Source organism: Emys orbicularis, chromosome 3 (genome assembly GCF_028017835.1).
Source record: "Emys orbicularis isolate rEmyOrb1 chromosome 3, rEmyOrb1.hap1, whole genome shotgun sequence".
NCBI classification, from domain to species: Eukaryota; Metazoa; Chordata; order Testudines; family Emydidae; genus Emys; species Emys orbicularis.
The window spans coordinates 179,864,414-179,888,554 of NC_088685.1; the positions used below are offsets into that span (position 1 = coordinate 179,864,414).

The window sequence follows — 24,141 nt, forward strand, 5'->3', positions numbered from 1 at the left end:
ATAGTTTATGTAATCAGTACACTGAAAAAAATAGGTCAGAAAGATTTTTATTATGTACAGGTACAGAAAAAATGCTTTTGCAACTTTTTGAGCAAATTAGAGGTACCTCACTGTGTTAATTAATATGATAATTGCCCGAGCAATAAAAAAAATAAAAAAAAAAAAACTTTACAGGGTAGCTCAAATAAAAACAGCAAATTTCTGACCCAATAATACTATTACCATTATATCCAGATTCTAGCATGATGTGGTGCTGTTCTTCCTTGGTCTAAGCAGAGGCCATTTTGAAGCTTCTATTTTAGCTTCTACCGAAGTCCACTTTTAAGCCCTCCTTAAGAAAACAGCATGGAAACAGACCAATCAAGTGGTGTTTTTCAGTATGAAAGAACATGGCTGAGTCTGCTGAAGCAGCACAGACCAAATGTGGATTGAGAGAGCAAATCTTGCACAGAAGAAAACAGGTAAGAGATATGTCTGGCAGCGCATTGAGATATCACTTATTCTGCAAAAAGAAGGTGTGTGCCCTAATAAGAGGGTGAAAGCCACTTCAGGGCTGGTGTTAAAGTGATTGTTAAGGGGAGGGAGCTTAGAGAGTTCTGGAAAAGCTTCTGGAATTAAAAAGTGAAACTGAAGATTTCAAAAATTGGATTAATTCCTTCATTTCCAGTATACTCAGTAAATGCTTGAACTGCAACCTTTAGAATCTTGGTGACAACATTTAACCTTTAAAAAAGAAATAAAAGTCTTATCAGTGGTGAAAAACTCATAAAACACGAAGAAGGTCCAACGTTATCCTTGATCGAGGGATATCAATATTGAGTACTTTAACTTCCACTCTTTCTCCAGGGCCCAATCCGAGACTTCTTCTCTTCTTGGCTTTAGAAAGTTTTGTTTCTGTTATGTTCCTAATTGGAATCAATCCTGACTTACCAACACCAATATCAACAAAAACTCCAAAGAGAGTAGCATTCTCTACTTTTCCAGTCAGAACAGTGCCAATGCTCAAGTCTTCAAGACAAACTATGCTTCTCTTGAAATCAGGTTTATCAAAATCTGTCATAAAAAACAAGAGATGAAAATCAAGTTTCTGAAATAAGATATTGGAAAGACAACAGTACAATTAAACTTGTGCTGTGGATCACCTATAATAGGCAGCCTTCTACTTTTGGAAACTAAGGCCTGGTCTACACTAACCCCCAAATTCGAACTAAGGTACGCAACTTCAGCTACGTGAATACCGTAGCTGAAGTCGACATACCTTAGTTCGAACTTACCGCGGTTCAGACGCGGTCCACACGCGGCAGGCAGGCTCCCCGTCGACTCCGCGGTACTCCTCTCGCCGAGCTGGAGTACCGCAGTCGACGGCGAGCGCTTCCGGGATCGATTTATCGCGTCCAGACCAGACGCGATAAATCGAACCCGGAACTTCGATTGCCAGCCGTCGAACTACCGCGGTAGTGTAGACCTGGCCTAACTGAAAGTAGCTCCAGGATTTCCAATACATTTTCATTTGCCTTTCATATAAGCATTACCTCTACCAGGCAATGGATTTTCTTCTATTTTGCTAGCCCCTTGGCTGGTCACTTAAAACAGTTTATACTATATGGAGAACCAGGTATAGTGAAACCTATGGCGAGAGGCTACCCTAAGAGACCAACAAAAATTGGTTGCCTGATAGGGTTTATAACTAATGGCTACACAGTATATTGAAAGCCCTGTAAGCATTTGCTTGGGAGAAGGGTTTTCTCTTACAGGTGGTTCTTAGCACAGATTTATAATCATATACATGGTTATATTTTAGTGCACATAATTGTACATAGTAAAGTGAATATTCAATTGAGGTAGTCTGGTGATATCACTAAGGCCAGGTCTACACTACCGCGGTAGTTCGACAGCTGGCAATCGAACTTCCGGGTTCGATTTATCGCGTCTGGTCTGGACGCGATAAATCGATCCCGGAAGCGCTCGCCGTCGACTGCGGTACTCCAGCTCGGCGAGAGGAGTACCGCGGAGTCGACGGGGAGCCTGCCTGCCGCGTGTGGACCGCGTCTGAACCGCGGTAAGTTTGAACTAAGGTATGTCGACTTCAGCTACGTTATTCACGTAGCTGAAGTTGCGTACCTTAGTTCGAATTTGGGGGTTAGTGTAGACCAGGCCTAAGCAAAAGGAAAGTCACTCAAATGGCTTATTCATACCACCATGCCTCACAGATGGCCCTATATGCTCTCTACTCATTTATACCAGTTTGACATCAGTGTAAATCCACTAACTTCAAGGAAGTCACTCCTCATTTACACTGATGAGAGTGGAGAAGCAGACAAATATACTTTTAAATGCACAATGTTGGTATATTCAAGCCTATACAGTACAGTATGTGGGAATGGACAGGACTTTTTCCCCCTCCTATTACTCACTTATTTGTTGATCCTTCACCAAAACCTCTTTCCTTTTGTGCCACCTTGATACCTGCCCTTCCGCCCTCCCCTACAGCTGTCTTTCCTCTTCCTGATGCACTAAGCTTGATAGTTTAGCAGAAGTAATATACTCAATTTACCAGAGAGATTCTAAATTTCACAAAAGTTAGACTGTGATTTTAATTCTCCCCTCCCCCTTTTGTCTTTAAAAAAATAAAACACAAGTTAAAGGCCTAAAGCCAAAGCTCACTGAATGGGAGTCTGTGCGACTGCACTGCACTTTGGATAAGGCCCTAAAATATTACCCAGATTGGCGGTGGCATCAGTAGACCCTGCATGACATTGAAGTTTCCACTGAAGGAATGCACCTAATTACTTGAGTCCAAATCAGTTAATCCTTTTGTAATATTACACCGTGCAGAGGCATTTCAATGCAAAAAGAAACTAAATAGCTGCTCAGGGCCCTGGCAGGGATGAGACTGGGAGAAGCCATGGGAACCATTTCATGTTTAAAATGCTGCTTTTTGTTCCAGCCTGGCATGACCCAGTGTTTGCGGATTGTCCACAGTTACCTGACCAGCCATTTAACTGCTGCTCTAAGTTAGTTCCTTTGTGCAAAACTCTTGAGATTTACTCCCTGGGGAGTACCTTGGTTACTAGAACATTAAAAAATATATATTTTTAAATCATCTTCCTAGTTCCCATCCCCAAATAGTTTTTTCCTGTTTCATGTTCTATTAAACTCATTGAGGAGCATTAAGCAGCCAACAATAGAGTATTTCAATTCAAACTGAGGGGAGCACTTTAGAAAACTAAACTACAAGAAACAAGATATAACAAACTAAAGAAAGGGGAAGTTAATAGTAATGAATATAAATCAGAAGCTAGGAATTGTTGAAAATTGATTAAGGAAGCAAAGAGACAAGGAAAATCTATGGCCAGCAGAGGTAAGGAAAATAAGGAGTTTTTAATGTTTATCAAGAACAAAAGGAATCCTAACAATGTTATTGATCCATTATTAAATGGAAATGGTAGGAGTATCAATAATAATACAGAAAAGAAAGAAGTGATGTAGTCATATCATTTAACACTCTTTCCATTCCAGTAGACTCTCAGGAGGATGTTAAACAGTAGATACTGAAGTGAGACATTTTTAAATCAGCAGGTCCAGATACCTTGCATCCAAGAATTTTAAAAGAGCTGTCTGAGGAGCAATCAGGACTGTAAATGTTGATTTTCAATAATACTTTGAACAATGGGGAAGTTGCAGAAGACTGTAAGAAAGCTAATGTTGTGTTAATATTTTAAAAAGGGTAAATAGGATGATCTGGGTAATTATAGGCCTGTCAGTCTGACATTGATCCCAGGCAAGATAATGGAGAGACGGATATGGGACTTGATTAATCAAGTATTAAAGGAGGGTGATGAAGTTAATGAATCAACAATGGTTTATGGAAAACAGATCCAGTCAAATTAATGTGATCTTTTCTGATGGGATTACAAGTTTGGTTGATAAAGGTAATAGTCTTGATGTCATATACTTAAACTTCTGTAAGGCGTTTGATTTGGTATTGCATGACATTTTAATTAAAAGAACTAGAAAGATATAAAATTAACATGGCACATATTAAATGGATTGAAAATGGTTAACTGATAGATCTCAAAATGTAACTGTAAACAGGGAATCATCAATTAATGGGTATGTTTCTAATGGAGTCCCACAGGGATCGGTTGTTGGCCCTATTTTATTAATGACCTGGAAGAAAACAAAATCTTCACAGATAAAGTTTGCTGATGACACAAAAATTGGGAGAATGGTGAATAGTGAAGAGGATAGCTCACTGACAGAGAAATCTGGATTGCTTGGTAAACTGGCACGAGCAATCCAGCTTTTTAATATGGCTAACTGTAAATATATACATCTAGGAATATAGGCCATACTTACAAGACAGGGAACTCTATCCTGGGACTCTGAAAAATTTTTGGGGATCATAATGGATAATCAACTGAACATGAACTCCTAGTCTGATGCTGTGGCCAAAAGGACTAATGCAATCCTTCAACGCATAATAAGGGGAATCTCGAGTAGGTGCAGAGAGCTTATTTTACCTCTGCATTTGCCAATGGTGTGACCATTTCTGGAATATTGTGTCCAGTTCTGGCACCCACAACTCAAAAAGGATGTTGATAAATTGGAGTGGATTCAGAGAAGAGCAATGAGAATGATGAAAGGATTAGAAAACATGTCTGATAGTGAAAGACTCAAGGAGCTCAATCTATTTAGCTTAACAAAGAGAGGGTTAAGGGGTGACTTGATCACTGTCTATAAGTACCTATGTGGGGAGCAAAATTAAACAGTAGCAAGCCACCAGGACCAGGTGGTATCATCCAAGAGTCCTGAAGGAACTCAAATATGAAATTCCAGAACAATTTAACCTATCATTTAAATTAGCCTCTGTACCAGATGACTGTCAGATAGCTAATGTAAGGCTGATTTTTAGAAAAGGCTCCAGAGGCGATCCTGGCAATTATAGACCACTAAGCCTAACTTCAGTACCAGGCAAACTGGTTGAAAATGTAGAATAGAATTATCAGACACATAGATGTACGCAATATTTTGGGAAAGAGTGAACATGGCTTTTGTAAAGGAAAATCATGCCTCACTAATCTAGTAGAATTTTTTGAGGAGGTCAACAAACATGTGGACAAGGGTGATCCAGTGGAAATAGTGTGCTTGGACTATCCAAAAGTATTTTACAAGCTCCCTCACCAAAGGCTCTTAAGCAAAGTAAGTTGTCATGGGATAAAAGGGAAGGTCCTCTCATGGATCAGTAACTGGTTAAAAGATAGTAAACAAGGGTAGGAATAAATGGTCAGTTTTCACAGTGGAGCGAGGTAAAGAGTGGATTTCCCCAAGGATCTGTACTGGGACCAGTGCTGTTCAACATATTCATAAATAATCTGGAACAAGGGGTAAACAGTGAGAAGGCAAAGTTTGCAAATGATACAAAACTACTCAAAATAATTAAGTCCAAAGCTGACTGCAAAGAGTTACAAAAGGATCTCATAAAACTGGGTGACTGTGCAACAAAACAGCAGATTAAATTCAATGTTAAAAATTGAAAGTAATGCACATTGGAAAACATAATCCCAAATATATATACAAAATGTTGAGGTCTAAATTAGCTTTTACCACTCAACAAAGAGATCTTGGATTCATCATGAACAGTTCTCTGAAAACATCTGCTCAATATGCAGTGACAGTCAAAAAGGCTAACAGAAGGTTAGGAACCATTAGGAAAGGGATAAGACAGAAAATATCATAATGCTACTATATAAATCCATGTTACGCCCACACCTTGAATACTGTATGCAGTTCTGGTCGTTCCAGTTCAAAAAAGATATGTTAGAATTGGAAAATGTACAGAAAAGGACAACAAAAATTATTAAGGAAATGGAACAGCTTCTGTATGAGAAAAAGTTAAAAAGACAGGGACTGTTCAAATTTAGAAAAGAGATGACTAAGGGGGGATATGATAGAAGTCTGTAAAATCATGAATGGTGTAGATAAAGTGAATAGGGAAGTGTTATATACCCTTCACATAACACAAGAACCAAGGATCACTGAATGAAATCAATAGGTAGCAGGTTTAAAAACAAAGGAAGTACTTTTTCACACAACGCACAGTTAACCTGTGGAATTCATTGCCATGGGATGCTGTGAAACCCAAAAGAATAACTGGGTTAAAAAAATTTAGATAAGTTCATGAAGGATATGTCCATCAATGGCTATTAGCCAAGATGGTCAGGAACACAAACACATGTTCCCCATGTGTCCTTAAACAGCTAACTGCCAGAAGCTGGGAGTGTACAACAGGGGATGGATCACTTGATAAATTGCCCTGTTCTGCTCATTCCCTCTGACACATCTGGTACTGCTATTGTCAGAAGACAGGATACTAGGCTTGACGGACCACCTGTGTGACCCAGTATGGCCATTCTTATCTTCTTAAGGCATACATTTTTAACAATGGGTTAGTTCAGTTCAAAAAATTTTAATAATGAGTTAGTTCAATTCAAAACAAACAAAATTCCTATCTATATTAAGAAAACCATTTCTGAGCACGATTGCTACTAGCACAGTTTCCAGGCACAGGCCTTGTCTACTACAGATTGTTCCAAAAATCTTCCACCATTATACTACCATTCGTGCATTAAAATCTGAATGTCTGCATTAAGAACTGTCATTTATTTGGGTGTTGAGTAACACAATGTATTTTTACGTTTATGGCTAGATATTCCATTTCACTGAAAATTAGACAGTCCAGAATTAAATTACTACAAGATAGGAAATGGGTTTCCAGGATCATTAGTGGGCTGCATTTATAAATAACTATAATGAAGCCATGAAGCAAAACAATGAATGCTGAGAGAGTGGAAATATATTTTTCTCTTTTAGCATCAGTCTACTATTTATTATTACACGCCTGTATTTTTGTTGCCTACCTTTATCTCTTGCAGTTGTGAGAGGACAGAGCGTATCCACTGTAAGGTTGATTGAACAATTGCACCTCCTGATATATCCGCCTCCACTCCTACGTCTTCCTCACTCTCCCCCAACCTAAACTGTTTTGCACTGCTGTGAAGATCTAACCAGTGTGGGTCATGAGCCATGTACTCCAATTAAACTTTTCTCCGAGGAGTGTGTGACCCAAACTTCTAATAAATCAGAATTTTATATTACTATTCCATAGATCTTTATTACTAGTGTTTTTAGTCGTCTCATGCTTCTCCCACAATAGCCAACAGTAGATTTAATCAGTATAGTCAACATATTACAACTGTCTTATCTGTTAAAAGCCATGCAGCCCACCTTCCTATGGCTCAAAAGGTCATGATTTAAGACAGGATTCACACTCCTTAATTACCGAGCCAGCAAATACTATCTGACTGACTGCATGCTGTAGTACATTCTTCTCTGTTCGACAGGATGAAGGGAGGGAGTCAGTTGACCTACACATCCACTAAATCTACTGCTAGCTTAGAAGAAAACTTGCAGTTTAAAAATGAAACCCAGAACATTCTAAATTCCAGACTACAACAAAACTACCTTTATAAAGCAAAGCATTCAGTTTTTACCTGTTCGGATGTCAAAGCCTTCAGGTTGAGTCAGACCATCAACGATTATTTGCAGTGTATGTACTATTGTATTTAGTGTTTTTGCTGTTCCTTCTATTCCTTCTTTTTGAATTACAGCATTTACTTTTTGTTGCATATCAGGTTTTCCTATATCATTTGGGTTTCCTCCAATGAAAGTTAAAAACCTTGAGAATTAAAACAAAAAAGACAATAACCTGTAAGATCATTAGAGATATTTATATAGTCATCAGTGAGGATTGAAATCTTGCCAAGTTTAAAGTTCAAACTATTTTTGAACTTTTAGATGCACAAAAACATCTTGTTTTAAAAAGTAACAGTAAGAAAAGCTTATTTCTTTCATCTTAGCATAACTCAAACATTCTGCACTTCTCAATTCACTTTCAGGCTGAGGCCAAGCATGTGAAGTTTGAGTCTAAAATAACTTTTTCTGAAGGATATGAATAATTGAATACAAGGTTCAGAATACAATCCACTTCTCAGGCTTAACTTTAGGACTTGCTATCCATGAACCCTATTATTTCCAAAATGATTTCCTAGATTCAAGATGATTCATTTTATCCCAAAATTAATTAAATAGTTACAGAAAAAATGCAATTTACTATGAACTCTCCTTCAAAAAGTGAAAATTTCATCATTTTGTAATTCTTTTAATGTGACTTTTAATTAATTCAATTAAAACGAAAATACAGTGAAGATAAGATAATATTTGCAAATCTTACAGAAGTACAAAGAATCTTTTCTGGTTCTGAATTTTATAATTTAAAGAAGAGGATGAAAAAGCTTTACAAAATAATCTGTTGTCTATGAGCTACATATAAAAGTTGGCCAATTATAATTAAGTGTTCAGATACTAACAGAATAAAGTCACACAAGGGTCACTATTTGACTGATGTATTTCTTAGTCCACCAAATCAAGAAACTGCATATGTTGGCTTAATTATCTAAAACTGAAAGTAAATATATTATATTCAATAATAAAGATACAAACACCCTGACCATAGTTCTTGGGTTTTGAATACACAATGCACAAGAGCATAGTTAGTTTATATGCATAGATATTGAAGGGAATTAGCTGATGAATATGCTCACAAACAAAGCATACATTTTTATGCTGTGTCTTACATAACATTTATTTTAGCAGTGACAATGGCTAAATATCAATATAGCCATATAATATCAATAACAGGATGAGAAATTCAAAATGAGCGGTCTTCAAATACTTTTTCTATTATGAAAAATAATGGAATATGATGTTTATAAAATGAAGCAATCAGTCCTTTTCTTAAAACTATTCACCACAGATGTTTCTTAATTGCCTAGTCTTGGTGTTCAGTAAATAGACTTTTTTCACCAAATAGAACTCTACTACTTCATCATTCACATGGGGTTTGATTATGCCTGTCTTTTATGAAGGTGCACATTAGGGCAATGGGAAGGAACATGAAGACTTCCTCTTCCCTGGCATGTTCTTCATAGCAGCCAGGCACAACTGCAGTCCTTGCGCTCAAGGAATCACAGGGGTCTGCTCCCTCCACTCTCCACCCCAGGGTTCATGGCCCTATCCCACACCTCTGCACCAGTCTGTAGAACAGAACCTGCACATAGGATGGAGGAAGAATCGGAATATGCTGCACTCCACAAAGTGGTGTAGTAACAGGCACATCCCTTGCACAACAGGGAGCTATAGGAGGCATTCCACCTCCCCACCCCCAAGATAATGCAACTGGTGATGGTGTGGGTTGTCTGGACTGGTGGGGAAAAGAAAGGTAGTGGCTCTTTTAATGGTTCCATTCCCCTTGGGAGTTGGATGGGAAGGCATCACTTGAGCTGGTGGGGAGGCCAGTAGGGCTCAAGTAAGCCACTGGCCCTGAACACCTGTGGGAAGGTATATAAACTCAGTCTCCCCTTGCACCCAGATGAGCACCACATATCCCTGGGGTTTCTGGTCTGCTGCTGACATAGTGCAAGTCACCTTTTTTGGGACTGGAAAGGAATTTTTCCCTCACTGCCAGATTGACCAGGGCTGGATGGTTTTTTGTTTTTTTTTATGGCCTTACACACAGCAACTCAGGGACCCTGGGGTAAGTCAGGAAGTAAGGTTTTAGTTGTCACAACTTAGCAGGTGTCCAGTGCAGGAGTTATTCCATAGGGGGTCTGGTTCCCTCGTAACTGGAACTGGAAGTGAAGTTAGGGAAAGGCATACCCTAAAGAAGCTGGGAACAGGTTTGGGCTCCTAACATCTGGCACAGTGAGGAGACAATGGCCTTTCCCCAGCCCCATAACAAGGTGCGGGCGCTGGGGACCAGCTGTGGAGGGTCGGGGGGACTGATGGCAGTCCTACAATAGGTAGAAAAGATTAAGGATGGAATCATGATCAGCACTGTATGAATTATTGCCATATAGTTCCCAGATGAATTAAGTTAATAAAATTGTGGCCTAATTAAACCACATCCCTTGCATCTTGTCTTTCTTCCCGCATGTCTGGGACAATGCATTCTGGCACTCCCCTGCAGCTGTAACCTCCACTCTGCTCCCAATGCAGGGGCTGTGCCTTAAAGGCACAATTGAGATAAGTATTTTGTTCAGCATGAAGTATTATTTTTCTTCTACCTGAGGGGGTCTACTTGACAATATAATGGATAGCTCTCCTCTTATGTGGCCTATCTTTGTCTAGTTTTCTGCCATTAAGATAAGCTAATGTGTGAATCACTGACTTCCTCCCTTGAAACCAAAGACATTGCACTTCTGATGATGCAACTGAATGTGCCCTCTGTTTAACTGCTATTAGTGCATGCTTTTGTGTTCATGGTATAGCTACATCATTTTCAGAGGGGGGTTGAAGAGATAAATATATCTCAATCTAATTACTATACAATGTTGCAAATCTTAAATTGATATTAATCATGGGAATGACTTATTTTCTCTTTCAGAAAATGAAAACAAGGGAATATTAATAAAGGTAAAATGGCCTCACTGAAGTCAGTGGCTAAACTCCCATTGACTTTAATGGGGCCAGGACTTCACCCCAGAACAGGAAATCAAGATTTATGAATTCTATTCCCAATTCTTCTACTGATTTACTATCTGATATGGTCAATTCAGCCAGTGTCTCCCTCTCAGCTGAAATGTGGATAATGTCCCCTACTTCTCAGAGGTAGCTTAAGCAAAGGGATACTGTGGGTTTATAAATTATATTCCTAAACGTTTTTTTTCCTAGATTCAAGTAACACCTAAGATTATTACATCTGAAAATTATTAGATAAAGTTATTTTCTCTATTTTTCAGGTTATTTTTGCCTTTGATAGCACTTTGAGTATAGTCAATTTCACAGCTTCCCGCCTGTAGTCAGTGTCAATCAGCTTCCCCTGTTCATGTGGCTCTTTCACACAGTAACAAGGGAGAGAAAAGCATAAAACAAACAAACACAAACAAACAAACAAACAAAAAACAAATTTGAAAATGTGGCTACAAAACCACTAAAACCAAGAATTCAGTGACAGGCACTGGCCCCTGAATCCCCGTTAATTTATTTTAACTCAATCAACAGATTTCAACTTTTGGTGTCACTTTACTATTTCTAAAGCATTTTAACTGGTTGGATAACAACGTAAAGTATCAAAGCAAATGCAATTTTTATCAGCATCATTATTGTTGTTCACATAAGCATACCGGTATTTCTTTAAACCAATTGTAATTATTATCCAAAAGAAGGGCGGTATCTAAAAGCAGCAGCACTACCAAGATGAAAAAGGACATGTACTATTCTCCTTCTACCTGAAAAGAACATTAATGGGGCTGTATAGACAATACTGAAAATGTGTGTAGGTCTGTGCAGTGTGCTCTGCACAGCACAGCTGAGAGAGAGCTGCTGACTGTTAAGTGCTGAAAGATGGACAATGCCACACCAGAACACCGGTGGCAGGCAACGGCTGCCTGAGCTTTGACTGACATGGCAGATGTAACATGACAATCCCTACAAACAGCCAGCCTCCTGACTCAACATTCTAAATAATATACGCTTCACAAAGCAGACCTATAAACAAGTCTGCTGACATTCGTGCACTTGGCTTTATTTTACCAGAAATGGAAATTCAGCTTGAGTACCTTCAAGTAACATTTTTTCACCATTAGAATGTCATAGAAGTGCATTCATATTGTAAATCAATAACAGGGCACATTTCACTGTTAATAAATGTAACCACATGGAACGTTCACAGATGTACAAAAAATTATGTACAGATCTTTCAAATGTGTGGATAATGTAATCAGGATGTAGAGTGTTGTGTGCAGATTTTTGGGAAGAAAAACAGTTTGTAAGAAATAGGACTCTAAGTAAGCCCAGGAGCCTGATCCTTAAATCTTTATTCACACAAGTAATTTTTGGTTTTGGAATCCCATTGAAAATAATGGACTACTTGAATGAATAAGGCTTACTCATATGAGTGGCGATGGTAGGAGTCAGGTCCTAAATTACCAATCATAGTTATCTGAATCATTTAATACTGTTAAGGTCATGAACAGCAATTTGGTTTCAGTTCAGGAAGGTACTGAAGCAGATGCCTAACTTTAAGTATGAGACTTACCACTGACATCAATAGAACTGCTCACGTTCTTAAAGTTAGGCATCTGCTTCAGTACCTTCCTGAACTGGGGGTCTTTTCAGAGGAACTTGTCTTTGCCTAAATTCCATTCATTAACAGCTCATAATACTGACAGCTATGACAAAACTAGGATCTCTATAGTATTATAAAAATGCCAAACACCAAAAAATATAAGCATCTTCAATAGAAACAATAAAATTATTATTTTAGGGATTCTCAATCCTTTAGGTCCTGATAAGAAACTAGATGCTAAAATATTTCCATATAAAGATATTACTTAGTGATTATAGTGATTACAGATGTAATTTTTAAAAAGAGACTGTTTAATCTGGTTATATATTTCATATATCATTTTTCACTCAAACATGTGTGCCTTGAGGGCATTTAGAACAAAAATCAATATAAAGCACAAAGCTCTTGCTCAGCAGTAATGCATTATATTGATCATCAATATTTTTAAATGTCATTGCTTAAGAACAAAGTTAAATGCTCTCTTATTTAGAAAACTTTCTTAGGGTTACTGCAAGGTCAGAAAAACTATAGTCAGAAAAGAAAGATTATGATATGATTAGAAAAAATAAGAATAGACAGTGTGACAAGCAACTTCCCTTACTACGGTTTTAGTTACGTTAAACACTTAATCTGGATGATACTATCTTTGAAATCATAATTTTAACAAGTTTGACAGTTCCAGTTCTGTAAGAAAGCAAATTATAGACCCCATAATAAACAAAATCTCCCCTCCTCTAAGTATTTTCTTGTGTATGCATATGAGTAAAGTAACAAGTTGTAATTAGTAGTTAAAATATAGTTTAGCAACAGCTATCATCTCTCTCTAAAAACCCAATAATGTTAAAAAAGTTCCACAAAAATTGACATGTGAAAGGTGAGATTCTTCATAACTTTGATCAAGCTTATAAAGTAGGATATATTGCCCCCCCGTCCTTAGATATTGATTGTTTGAGTTAATGATGAATCCTTTTCATATAAAGGAATGTCAACAGAGGTAAAGCTACCAGAATCTTATTTTTTTTTAAAAATCAAAACTGCAGGAGGTTAGCACATACTATTCATGAATTTCTACAGCAAGCTTTCATTTCTACAGCAGCCTTTGGGATGTTACAGAACATGCAGCAAATGGTCATGGCTAAGTCACTGATGTTTTTATTTAATACATAATTTCATCCATCTTACTCAGATAAAGTAAAAATGTAGCATAGATGTAACAAATAAGCACATCATGTTCTCTTAACATACACATCTGCATAAAATTATAACACAGACCTTGCAGTGCTTAAAGAAAATGCAAATTTCTGAACAGAATGCAAAGATCGTTAGAAAAAGCAACAATTATTTCCAACAGAGAGTTGCAGTGCATTTAAAAACTATTTTTAAACAAGAAGAAGCTTCTTTGTGATATACAGTAGTTCTTAAAGTAGTTTTAGTCACAGTCATTCTGTTTTATGTAATCATTTCCAGCAACATGACTTAAGAGCTAAGAGTACTGGGTTCATTACATGAAAGCAACATGATATGCCATTAAATCTTGTCATAGTGCACACATGAATTAATGGTGATGCAACACTATTACTTCTAAAACATAACTTTGTATTAGCATGTGCATAGTTAGATAGAATGCATATATTTGCCAGTACCAAATAAAAGTTAAACTATATGGACCAAATGAGTTATAACTATCTAATAATAGTTTCAAGTAAAAAAAAACATTATTAATTTATAAAGCAAATTAAAGATTTTTGTAGTGTTGCTACAAAGGAACATAGCAATATAAATCCTTAATATTTCAACTACTGTCTTGGATTATATAAATGTTATGAACTATTTGTGTACTACTCTAAGCTAACTGGTTGCCGAGTCCAAAATTAATTTCCAAATATATATGAAAATATATATGAAAATATATAAATGGGTTAGACAAACACTCTGGTATGGCTATTTAACAGGTCTTGATATTTATATCTATATATTTATTAGGGCTGTGAAGCGATTAAAGCAATTAATCGCACCGTTAAACAATAATAGAATACCATTTATTTAAATATTTTTTGAAAATGTATAAAACATCCAATATATTGATTTCAATGACAACACATAATATAAAGCCCGCTTTATATTTTTTTCTGATTACAAGTATTTGCACTGTAAAAAACCCAAAAGAAATAGTATTTTCAATTCACCTAATACAAGTACTACAGTGCAATCTCCTTATCATGAAAGTTGAACTTACAAATGTAGAATTATGTACAAAAAATAACTGCATTCTAAAATAAAACAATATAAAACTTTAGAGCCAGCAAGTCCAGTCTGTCCTACTTCTTGAAATATATGAAATATATGGCAGAATGCAGGTAAAACAGAGCAGGGGACATACAGTAACTCCTCACTTAATGTTGTAGTTATGTTTCTGAAAAATGCGACTTGTGTGTGTGAGAGAGAGATGCGCATTTCCCCTTTAAGTACACTGCCTTGTTAATTCGATCAGCTTGCTAAGACCACAGCTGCTGCCAGCAAGCTCCCTCTGTCCTGAGCCCTGTCGTGTGTCCCCCCTGCTCTATAGAAGATGGGGTAAGCGGGGTGCAGGAGCAGGGGGGAGGGGGACACCCCGACATTAGCCCCCCTCTTCCTCCCCTCCCACCCGCACAGCAAGCAGGAGTCTCGGGGAGCAGCTCCAAGGCAGACGGCAGGAGCAGCACATGGCAGTGGGGGGAGGGACAGCTGCAATTGCTAGCCTGCTGGGCAGCTGCTGCACAGGGAACTTAGGGGAGTGGGGAGCTGATAGGGGGCCTGCCAGTCCACCCTGGTTCCAAGCCCCCACCAGCTAGCTGCAAGAGGCTGCTCTTCCTGCAAGGAATGGACAAAGCAGGCGGCTGCCAAACGACATTAGAAGCATGTTCCCTAATTGATCAGCAACATAACAACGAAACAACGTTAACCGGGACGACTTTAAGTGAGGAGTTACTGTACAATTCTCCCCCAAGGAGTTCAGTCACAAATTTAATTAACACATTATTTTTTTAACGAGCGTCATCAACATGGAAGCATGTCCTCTGGAATGGTGGCCAAAGCATGAAGGGGCATACAAATGTTTAACATATCTGGCACATAAATGTCTGCTACAAAAGTGCCATGCAAATGCCTGTTCTCACTTTCTGGTGACATTGTAAATAATAAGAGGGCAGCATTATCTCCTGTAAATATAAACAAACATGTTTGTGTTAGCGATTGGCTGAAAAAGTAGTAGTACTGAGTGGACTTGTAGGCTCAGAAGTTTTACATTGTTTTGTTTTTGAGTGCAGTTATGTAACAAAAAAAAATCTACATTTGTAAATTGCACTTTCATGACTGAGATTGCATTACAGCACTTGTATGAGGTGAATTGAAAAATACTATTTCTTTTGTTTATCATTTTTACAGTGCAAATATTTATAATAAAAAATAATATACACTTTGATTTCAATTACAACACAATACAATATATATGAAAATGTAGAAAAACATCTAAAATATTTAATACATGTCTATTGGTATTCTATTGTTTAACGGGGCGATTAAAACTGCGATTAACTGCTATTACTTTTTTTAATCACGATTAATTTTTTTGAGTTAATCACGTGAGTTAACTGCGATTAATCAACAGTCCTAATATTTACATATAGATATGTAGTCCCTAAACATTAAGATAATTTATTATACATTAAAAATTATGTATCTGAGAAATAATTTTTAACTGAAATAAACAACTACTGGTATAGTTATTATACCGTACCGTAGGTAGTTCGCTAATACACTGTAGTTACATTGTAGTTATGCTTTTTGACCCTATAATTACCGCACTTTCACTAAATAGATATCAAGGATAACTACATGACATAGAGCAATTATCATGTAAATACAGTATTGTTAATACATGTATTTCTAGAATCCAAGTGCATTATGTATGATACTAAATAGATAATAAGTTTCAGTCATGTAGTTGATTAGTGGTTATTAATTATTCAAAAAGCACAATCACAATAACTACTTTAGCTGGAACAAAACTACAATTTTTTTCCTTCAAAACTTTTAGCTGCTTTTCATCCAAATTATAGAGCTGAATGAAGATTTTCAAATGTTGACAATTCAATGAAAAATATCACCTTTTTTGACCAGCTTTAGTAATTATATTGCAATTGCAGTGTAATTACAATCACTGTGATAAAATATACCCCAATAATAAGACTTGTAAAGTATATGTATGATGTAAAAATATATATTTTAAATGATATATGTTGAAGGCCAACATTTTCAAAAATAGGGTCTCTATAACCAGGATTATTATTCGGGTACCTAAATGAGCAACCTGATTTACAGAAGTGCTGAGAATCAAATACAGTGTTTCCCAATATGTTGAATAGGCCTTCTTCAGCAAGTGCTTAAGTACTTTGCTGAATTGGGGCCAATTGTAGCCACTGGATGCTCAGCCCTTTTGAAAATCAAGATACTTATTTAGGTGCCTAAATAAGGAAATATTAGTCTTCTATTTTGGAAAATATTGGCTTGAAAGTCTGTACCTTAAGGTTAGCAGCACTTATCATAAAGTGCATACTCTGCGTCATAATCTGCACTTTTAAGTTCCTAAACATAGGAGACTAAGGTTTTCAGGACTATGCGCGTTATATTATTGAATCCAAATGAAATCCGGGGGGGGGGGGGGGGTGCGTTATATTATTGAATCCAAATGAAATCCGGGGGGACGGGGGGAGGGGACGGGACTTATTTTTCTCCTTAAACAACGGAGGGCACATTCACTGCACAATTTGGAAAGTCACAAAATGTTAGACAAAGATGCTTTCTAGTTAAATTTGAAAAACCTTATTATTTATTACAGTACCATGCAAAATGTGCTACGCATTGTACAAAGAAATTGTAAGGGGTGGTTCTCTGCACGGGCTATTCCTTTTTGCATGAGAAAAATATTTTACAAAAAATGTATTGTATTAAAAAGTTATCATATGAAATTGTTTATTTTTAAACAAAATAAGCCAGCATTTATTATCCACTACCCCGATCCAAATTATTCAGAGGCACAAGTCCACATTACAGATTCATGACATACAAAATCATCAATTTTTAAATAATGTTTTTGAGGTACAGAAGTCCACCAACATTTAAAATCACTAATTTTCTTTTTCTGAAATATTTTATTGCTTTAAAGACCAAGGAGGATTTTGTTATTGTTTTTTAAAATTTGGTTAAAAAATTGTTCCCAAGTGGAGACTCTGCTTGCCAAGTTTCAGACCAGAACCAATTTTACGGCTGATTTAGAAACCCCTGAAAAATAGGGGGTTTCATAATGGAAATACTTAGGTAATCTTTACTAATAACAGCACAAACGGTGCTGATATAATTGATTTATGGCATTAAGTCTTCTTAACTCAAAATCGGTACAACTGCTGTAAAAGAATTAGAAAACATTTTAATGATGATTTAATATACTATACAGATTATCAAAACATTTTTTGTTCATGGTTTCACGCTATCAAAGCCTTGCTTTATGATCCATTCTAATCAAACATCGAAATATGTTCAAATATTCTGAATAAAAAAAAGAAAAGATAAAGAAATGGCCTTTTAGATCTTAAACCAAAGGAATTTCTGCCTAAGCCCGTCCTAGGCAGCATATTTCCCTGAAAAGCTGGGACTGTGTTTTAAGTTTCTGAAAAGATGATTTATGAACACCAGCTTACAGTGGCACATCCTCCTCCATACAATTAATACACCATGTACCAGGTATCCAGTTTCTGAAGACATATTGTAAAAGAACTGCTAGGAAAATTAAGGAAACATTTAGGAAGTCCTAAAGAAGTTAGAACCAGGTAACTGTCATATGCCTATAATCTGAGACTTTAGAAGGAAAAGGCAACATTTCTTATCATGGTATCCATCTACTGAACTGAGTTGGTTTCTAATCACTAAATGTAAACTTTAAAAAAATAGCATATATGTATCCCATGGAAAATACTCATTGATAAGGATACGATTCAGTCACTGAAGTCACAGATTCCATGAATTTCCGGGACCTCGATGACTTCTTCTGAGCAACTGTCAACCGCAGGGCCGCCAGAACAGCTTATCGGTGGTCAGTCCCAGGGCTGCCAGAGCAGCGGGGAGGTAGCGGGAGGGGGGCAGGGGATGTGGCACCGGAACAACTGACCGCCGGCCAGCCCCAGGACCACCGAACAGCTGACCGGCGGCTAGCCCCTGGACCGCTAGAGCAGCAGCGGGGCTGGAGCAGCTGCTAGCTCCGGCAGTGCTCTGTTTGTACCCCCCCCTTGGTATTTTTAGTAAAAGTCTGGGATAGGTCACTGTTTATTGTCCACAACCTGTCCCTGACTTTTACTAAAAGTACCCATTACAGAAGCTTAACCATACTCATTTTTAAAGGACGGCAACCAGCATATGTATATGATGTACACAAACTGCAACATCTGGCATGCAGGTTATATTTCAGCGAGACTGACAATTTTGGAATCTTGTGCCTCTGTTTATAAAAGGGGTTTAAAGATGTGGTTTAGCATTATGCAAGTGGGAATCTCCTTTTGCAAATTATACAATTGTAAGACTTGTGTCTAGTATAAGCTGATGTTACTTAATGTGGTTGGCTACATGCTGAGAGAGATTTCTTTTAAATGTATTTACAAGATTGCTTAAACTAAAGATATATGCCTCAACCATATTTTGTGTATCTATAATGCTCTTTGTTATCAACACTCAGGTTTGGATTCAACAATAAACTTAATCATATGCTTAATATTAAGCACATACTTAAGTCTCATTGAAATGAAGTGTCTGAAGTTAAATGCTTTGCTGAATTGGGCCTCATCTGGGTGTTATTTTAAGATGTGATTATTTATGTTTAGGTCACATCTTTTACATTTGCTGAGGCAAGGGCTAGGGATGACTGTTACAAGAGTAGACTCAACAGCCAATGCCTGTTATGGAGTAGATTCAACAGCTAATGGGCAGTATCCCAGCTTTTATGTAACTGAATTTCACCCCCTAAGGAGCCTGCACTAAGGGCAGGAGATGATGCCCTGGGAGATGGTAACAGAAAATTTTGCTTTCCAGGGAGGGAGGCAGCAGAAAAAAGGTGGATTTCCCTATCTCTACTTTCTGCCAGTGAACATTTGCTTCTGTGCTCTTTCAATTTCCTCCCTGGTTTGCATAGTTCCGATTCCATTAGGGGGACGACACCCCGTTTTCCCAAACAGGGTGACTACAGGAAGGAGGTAGAAATTCAGTTAATTGGCACAGTGTCCCACCATTTGCCAGTGCAGTGAAAAGAACTGTTGGATTCCATTTTATAATGCAATACTCAGAATAAGTATGTTTATCTTACAGAGTGTGAGAAGTCTTGTGACATTGCTGTTTTGTTTACTTCATGGCAGAATTCCCAGAAGCACCCCTGTTAGTCTTGCAGGTTGTTCTACCGAACAACAAGATTGACCTCTAGCTGCATATGGGGGAAAAAACCTTACTCACTTCTACTGGGGAAAAATACAGTTGCGGTGAAATGAATTTCAGTTTTATAGACAAATTAAACCACTCATTTTAATCCTCATCCAATGTTCTCAATGGCTCTAGTGCACATTAGGAATTTATCATACAAAAATAAACCATGAAAATGTTTTTGATCTATAGCAGAGTTGCAAAGTTTTTTGAAACGATCAACATCTTTAAAAACAAAATCAGTTTCCAGGCAATGACTCTGATTGACTTCAACAGGGCTACTCGTATCAGTAATGCAAGCAGAATTTAGTCCACTATGTTTCAGTTGCTTTTTCATGAACATAGATTCAGCAATGAAGAATTATGCCCTCCATGTGATCCAGAGCTCACTCAGTCAGTGAGACTATTTCCATTGACACCAAGGGGCATTGGATCAGGTCCCATATACTTAACCAATGTTGAAGTTTGAAGTATTAGTAGAATTTTATCCTTAAACCATATTTACCCAACAAACCAGAATGAGTCTAGAAAAGCTGTTTCATGAATTCTGCTTAATTACACAGGTTATAAGCTATTTTTAAAGTGCTGTTCTCTTTATAACCCTTCAAAATACAGATAAAGAAAAAAAATTATAAACAATAATATTTAAACTGTATTAAAGTTGTGACGTAAATTGCCAGAAGGCAGGAAATTCAGTTTACACTCTATCCTAAGGTCATGATGAGTGTCAATTTTAATATATTTCCTGTCCTTTGTCAATTTTCTGCAGAACTATAACTTTTCAGAACTATATCTACAGTCAATAATATTGTTCATCTGAATGAAACCTTTAGGAAGTGCCTATTGCATCCAGCTACATCACATTAGCAAAAGGCACTGCCAACCTTTAGGATAAACTCAAATAAAGGGGAATTGGTATTAAAAGCTGGTTACAAACAATTTACAGATATCGTTATTATTGCATTTTTACCTTCATGTTATAGGTGAGTACTTGTTCACATCTTGTTTACCCAGGAGTTTTTCTATCATTGACTGAAACTAAATGAAATAAATGTCTAATGTAATAACCATGCACTAGTCAGCAAAGTCAAGACTAATGCAATGCCTTCCCTGACTGGAAGTAATCCTAGGAATGGTTTCATTGTTCACTTACTTTAAGTTACCTACTTGGTTAATTCATTATCTTTCTTGTTCCTCACTTTAGTTAGATTCTCCATTTCTCCACACCTAAGCAACAGAATCAAGTGGTGTGCTTCTGTGTAAGCATACCAGATGGCACAATATTTACAACTTTAACATTGGTCTAAATATTTCAGCAGAAATATTTACATTGAAAAGCCAAAACGCTCAGTCAGAAGCTCAATGGGCAGAATTATTCAGCCAGAAAATGTCTTTTAATTACTGTATTAGACAGAGACTAAATTATATGAAACATAGCATGGTTGGCAACTGTACCACGTTACTGTGGTCACTTCAGAACTCAAAAAGCTAAACAGGGTCAGTACATAGATGAAAGACCTCCAAGCAACTTTTAGGTGGTGCATGAAGTGGAGCTGGTGATTCAGTAGGTGGCAGTCTTTCCTCTGAATAACTGCAAAGACAGTACCCTCATATGATGTTAGCAAGCACTAGCCTATGGATCAGATATCAAACTAAGGTTCTTACCACTTCTGTCAATTAAAGACTCCATGACACTTTTTATAAGATGTGCTAACCCTGGGGCCCTGGCCAAATTCTAAATCAGGTAATCCCTCTGGAATTTCAACTGGATATGGTGATTAAGATTCTTATTTACACTAAAATTCCTACACCCCACCTTCCACAGCAAGAACAGTATAAAGGGGCCTTCATGTAAATAAGAATAAAGATCTACTATTCTTTATTTTCTATCTTTCTGTGGTCTATGGTGGTGCTGCATACTATTATATAACTGTTGTATTCCACACAAAAAATGGCCGTACTTCTGTTTCCTGAAGTGTTCCTTCTATATGCCTCTCAAATTTAAACAGGTGATGTGGTCTTAATTATACCATTAACACGAGAACCAGAAAGCGAAATTGACTATAGGAAAAACTGAAACTAAGTAGTCTCTGTTCAGTTTTCAAGCTGAATGAAATATAAAACCAAAACAAACAGCATGAATGCAGACAGGTAATTAGAGTTTAAAAATTATTTCAGTTTTAAATGTACACTATTACTTTTAACAATTCTTATGTTTAAATCTGACAATGTCTCTTTAATGTTTTGAGATGTTCTGATTTGCCAAGTGAAATGGGGTCTAACACTCAACTCAGGGACATTTCTCAGTGTTTCTCTGTAACATGTGTGACAGACCCAGACCAGTGGGGTACAGGAGTCTGGTAGAGGGCAAATATACTGGTCACTGGATGAGTAGTTTTCTGTTCCCTGAGTGACCAGAGCAGGAGCTGCACTAGAGTAATCAGAAACCTGCTAGAACCAGTTAAGGCAGGCAGACTAATTAGGACACCTGGAGCCAATTAAGAAGAAGCTGCTAGAATCAATTAAGGCAGGCTAATCAGGGCACCTGGGTTTTAAAAAGGAGCTCACTTCAGTTTGTGGTGCGAGTGTAAGGAGCTGGGAGCAAGAGGCGCAAGGAGCTGAGAGTGAGAGGGTGTGCTGCTGGAGGACAGAGGAGCACAAGCGTTATCAGACACCAGGAGGAAGGTCCTGTGGTGAGAATAAGGAAGGTGTTTGGAGGAGGCCATGGGAAAGTAGCCCAGGGAGTTGTAGCTGTCATGCAACCGTTACAGGAGGCACTATAGACAGCTGCAGTCCACAGGGCCCTGGGCTGGAACCCGGAGTAGAGGGCGGGCCTGGGTTCCCCCCAAACCTCCCAATTGACCTGGATTGTGGGTTCTTCCACAGGGGAAGGTCTCTGGGCTGTTCCCCAACCCACATGGTGAATCTCTGAGACAAGAAAATCCGCCAATAAGCGCAGGACCCACCAAGACAGAGGAGGAACTTTGTCACACTGGTGTCAGGAGTGGGATCTTGGGGTGCACAGCGCGGCGGAAGAAGGAGGGTGATTTAAAAAAAAAAAAAAAAAAAGGAGAGGGTTTATTTATTTTTTTCATCACAATGGATGACGTAGTGTGGGCACTGATACAAGCCACAGTGGCCCAGCAGGAGGCTATCCGTGTCCAGGCAGCCGCCCAACAGGAGGCAGTGCGGCTGCAGCAAGAGACTAATCGCCTGCTGATGGACCAGGCTGCCCAAGACCAATCTATGTTGTGGGAACTGATAAACCAGGTAAAGACCCTTACAGAGCTGAACCGCGGCCATGATGGGACGCAGCTCATACGGGCCAGCCATTGGCTGCAGAAAATTACGCGGGAGGATGATGTAGAGGCATACCTTCTGGCCTTTGAGAGGACAGCCCTACGGGAGGCCTGGCCTCGAGATCAGTGGTCTGGTATCCTTGCCCCATTCCTGTGTGGGGAGGCCCAGAAGGCCTACCATGATCTGCCTGAAGAGGCTGCAGCAGACTACCCCCAGCTGAAAGCAGAGATCCTGGCCAGATCTGGGGTAACGACCGCAGTGCGGGCCCAGCGGTATCCCGGTTGGAGGTGCCAGGAAGACAAAACCCCGCGGTCCCAATTGTATAACCTCATCCATCTCGCACGAAAGTGGTTGCAAACAGAGTCCCGGAGTCCAGAAGAGATACTAGAGGTTCTGGTCATTGACCGATACATCAGGGGATTACCGCCAGACCTTTGTGCCTGGGTAAGCCAGAACGAACCCGCCACCTATGACGAGGTTGTTGCCCTGGTAGAGAGGTGAAGGACAGCGAGGGAGCTGACCCGACCAGTTAAGGAAGAGGCACCCCGGGTTAAACTAGCAGCACCAAGCCCTAAAGTTCGGGTGACTGGGCCACCAGGAGGGCCCAGGTGGAAAAAGAGAGAGGCTGAAGGCCCATCAGAGGCCACAAAGAGTCGGAGCACTGAGGGAGAAGAGGATTGTGATGTTAGACTGCCCAAACCAAGAGACCGGGGAACACCTAGGGCTCCATACAGATGTTATGCCTGCGGGGAGTGGGGACACATAGCTGCACAGTGTCCCAATGCTGAGGAGCCGATGCAGTGTAACCTGGGGAACTGGGCAGATCCATGCTCCCTAATCCACCTTGTGGGGGTCTCACTAACCCCACATATGTATACCAGACCAGTGAAACTAAATGGGATAGGGACCACAGCACTGGTTGATTTGGGGAGTGCTATCACGCTTATCTCAGGGAAGCTCGTGAAGCATAGTCAGCTGCTACAGGCTAAACGTACGGGGATAACGTGTCCATGGGACAGTTAGTTACTACCCCACCATCCCAGTAAAAATCGAGATCCAGGGGAATACTACTGAGGTAGCAGCAGGTGTAGTCCCTAAACTCCCATACCCGGTGCTCATAGGGAGGGACTTCCCAGGGTTTGGAAACTTACTCCCAG

The 24,141-nt window shown here is 38.7% G+C and overlaps 1 protein-coding gene across 1 annotated transcript in view; it reads right to left on the minus strand.

Moving 5' to 3' along the window:
- Positions 1-763: 763 nt before the first annotated feature.
- Positions 764-24,141, minus strand: part of SRBD1 (S1 RNA binding domain 1) — a 247,442-nt gene continuing 224,064 nt past the window's right edge. Inside the window, exons 23-24 of the mRNA XM_065401220.1 lie at positions 7,554-7,738; positions 764-1,053 (exon numbers count right to left, since the gene is read on the minus strand). Coding sequence (XP_065257292.1) covers positions 764-1,053; positions 7,554-7,738 — 475 coding nt within the window. The remainder of the gene's footprint in view (positions 1,054-7,553; positions 7,739-24,141) is intronic.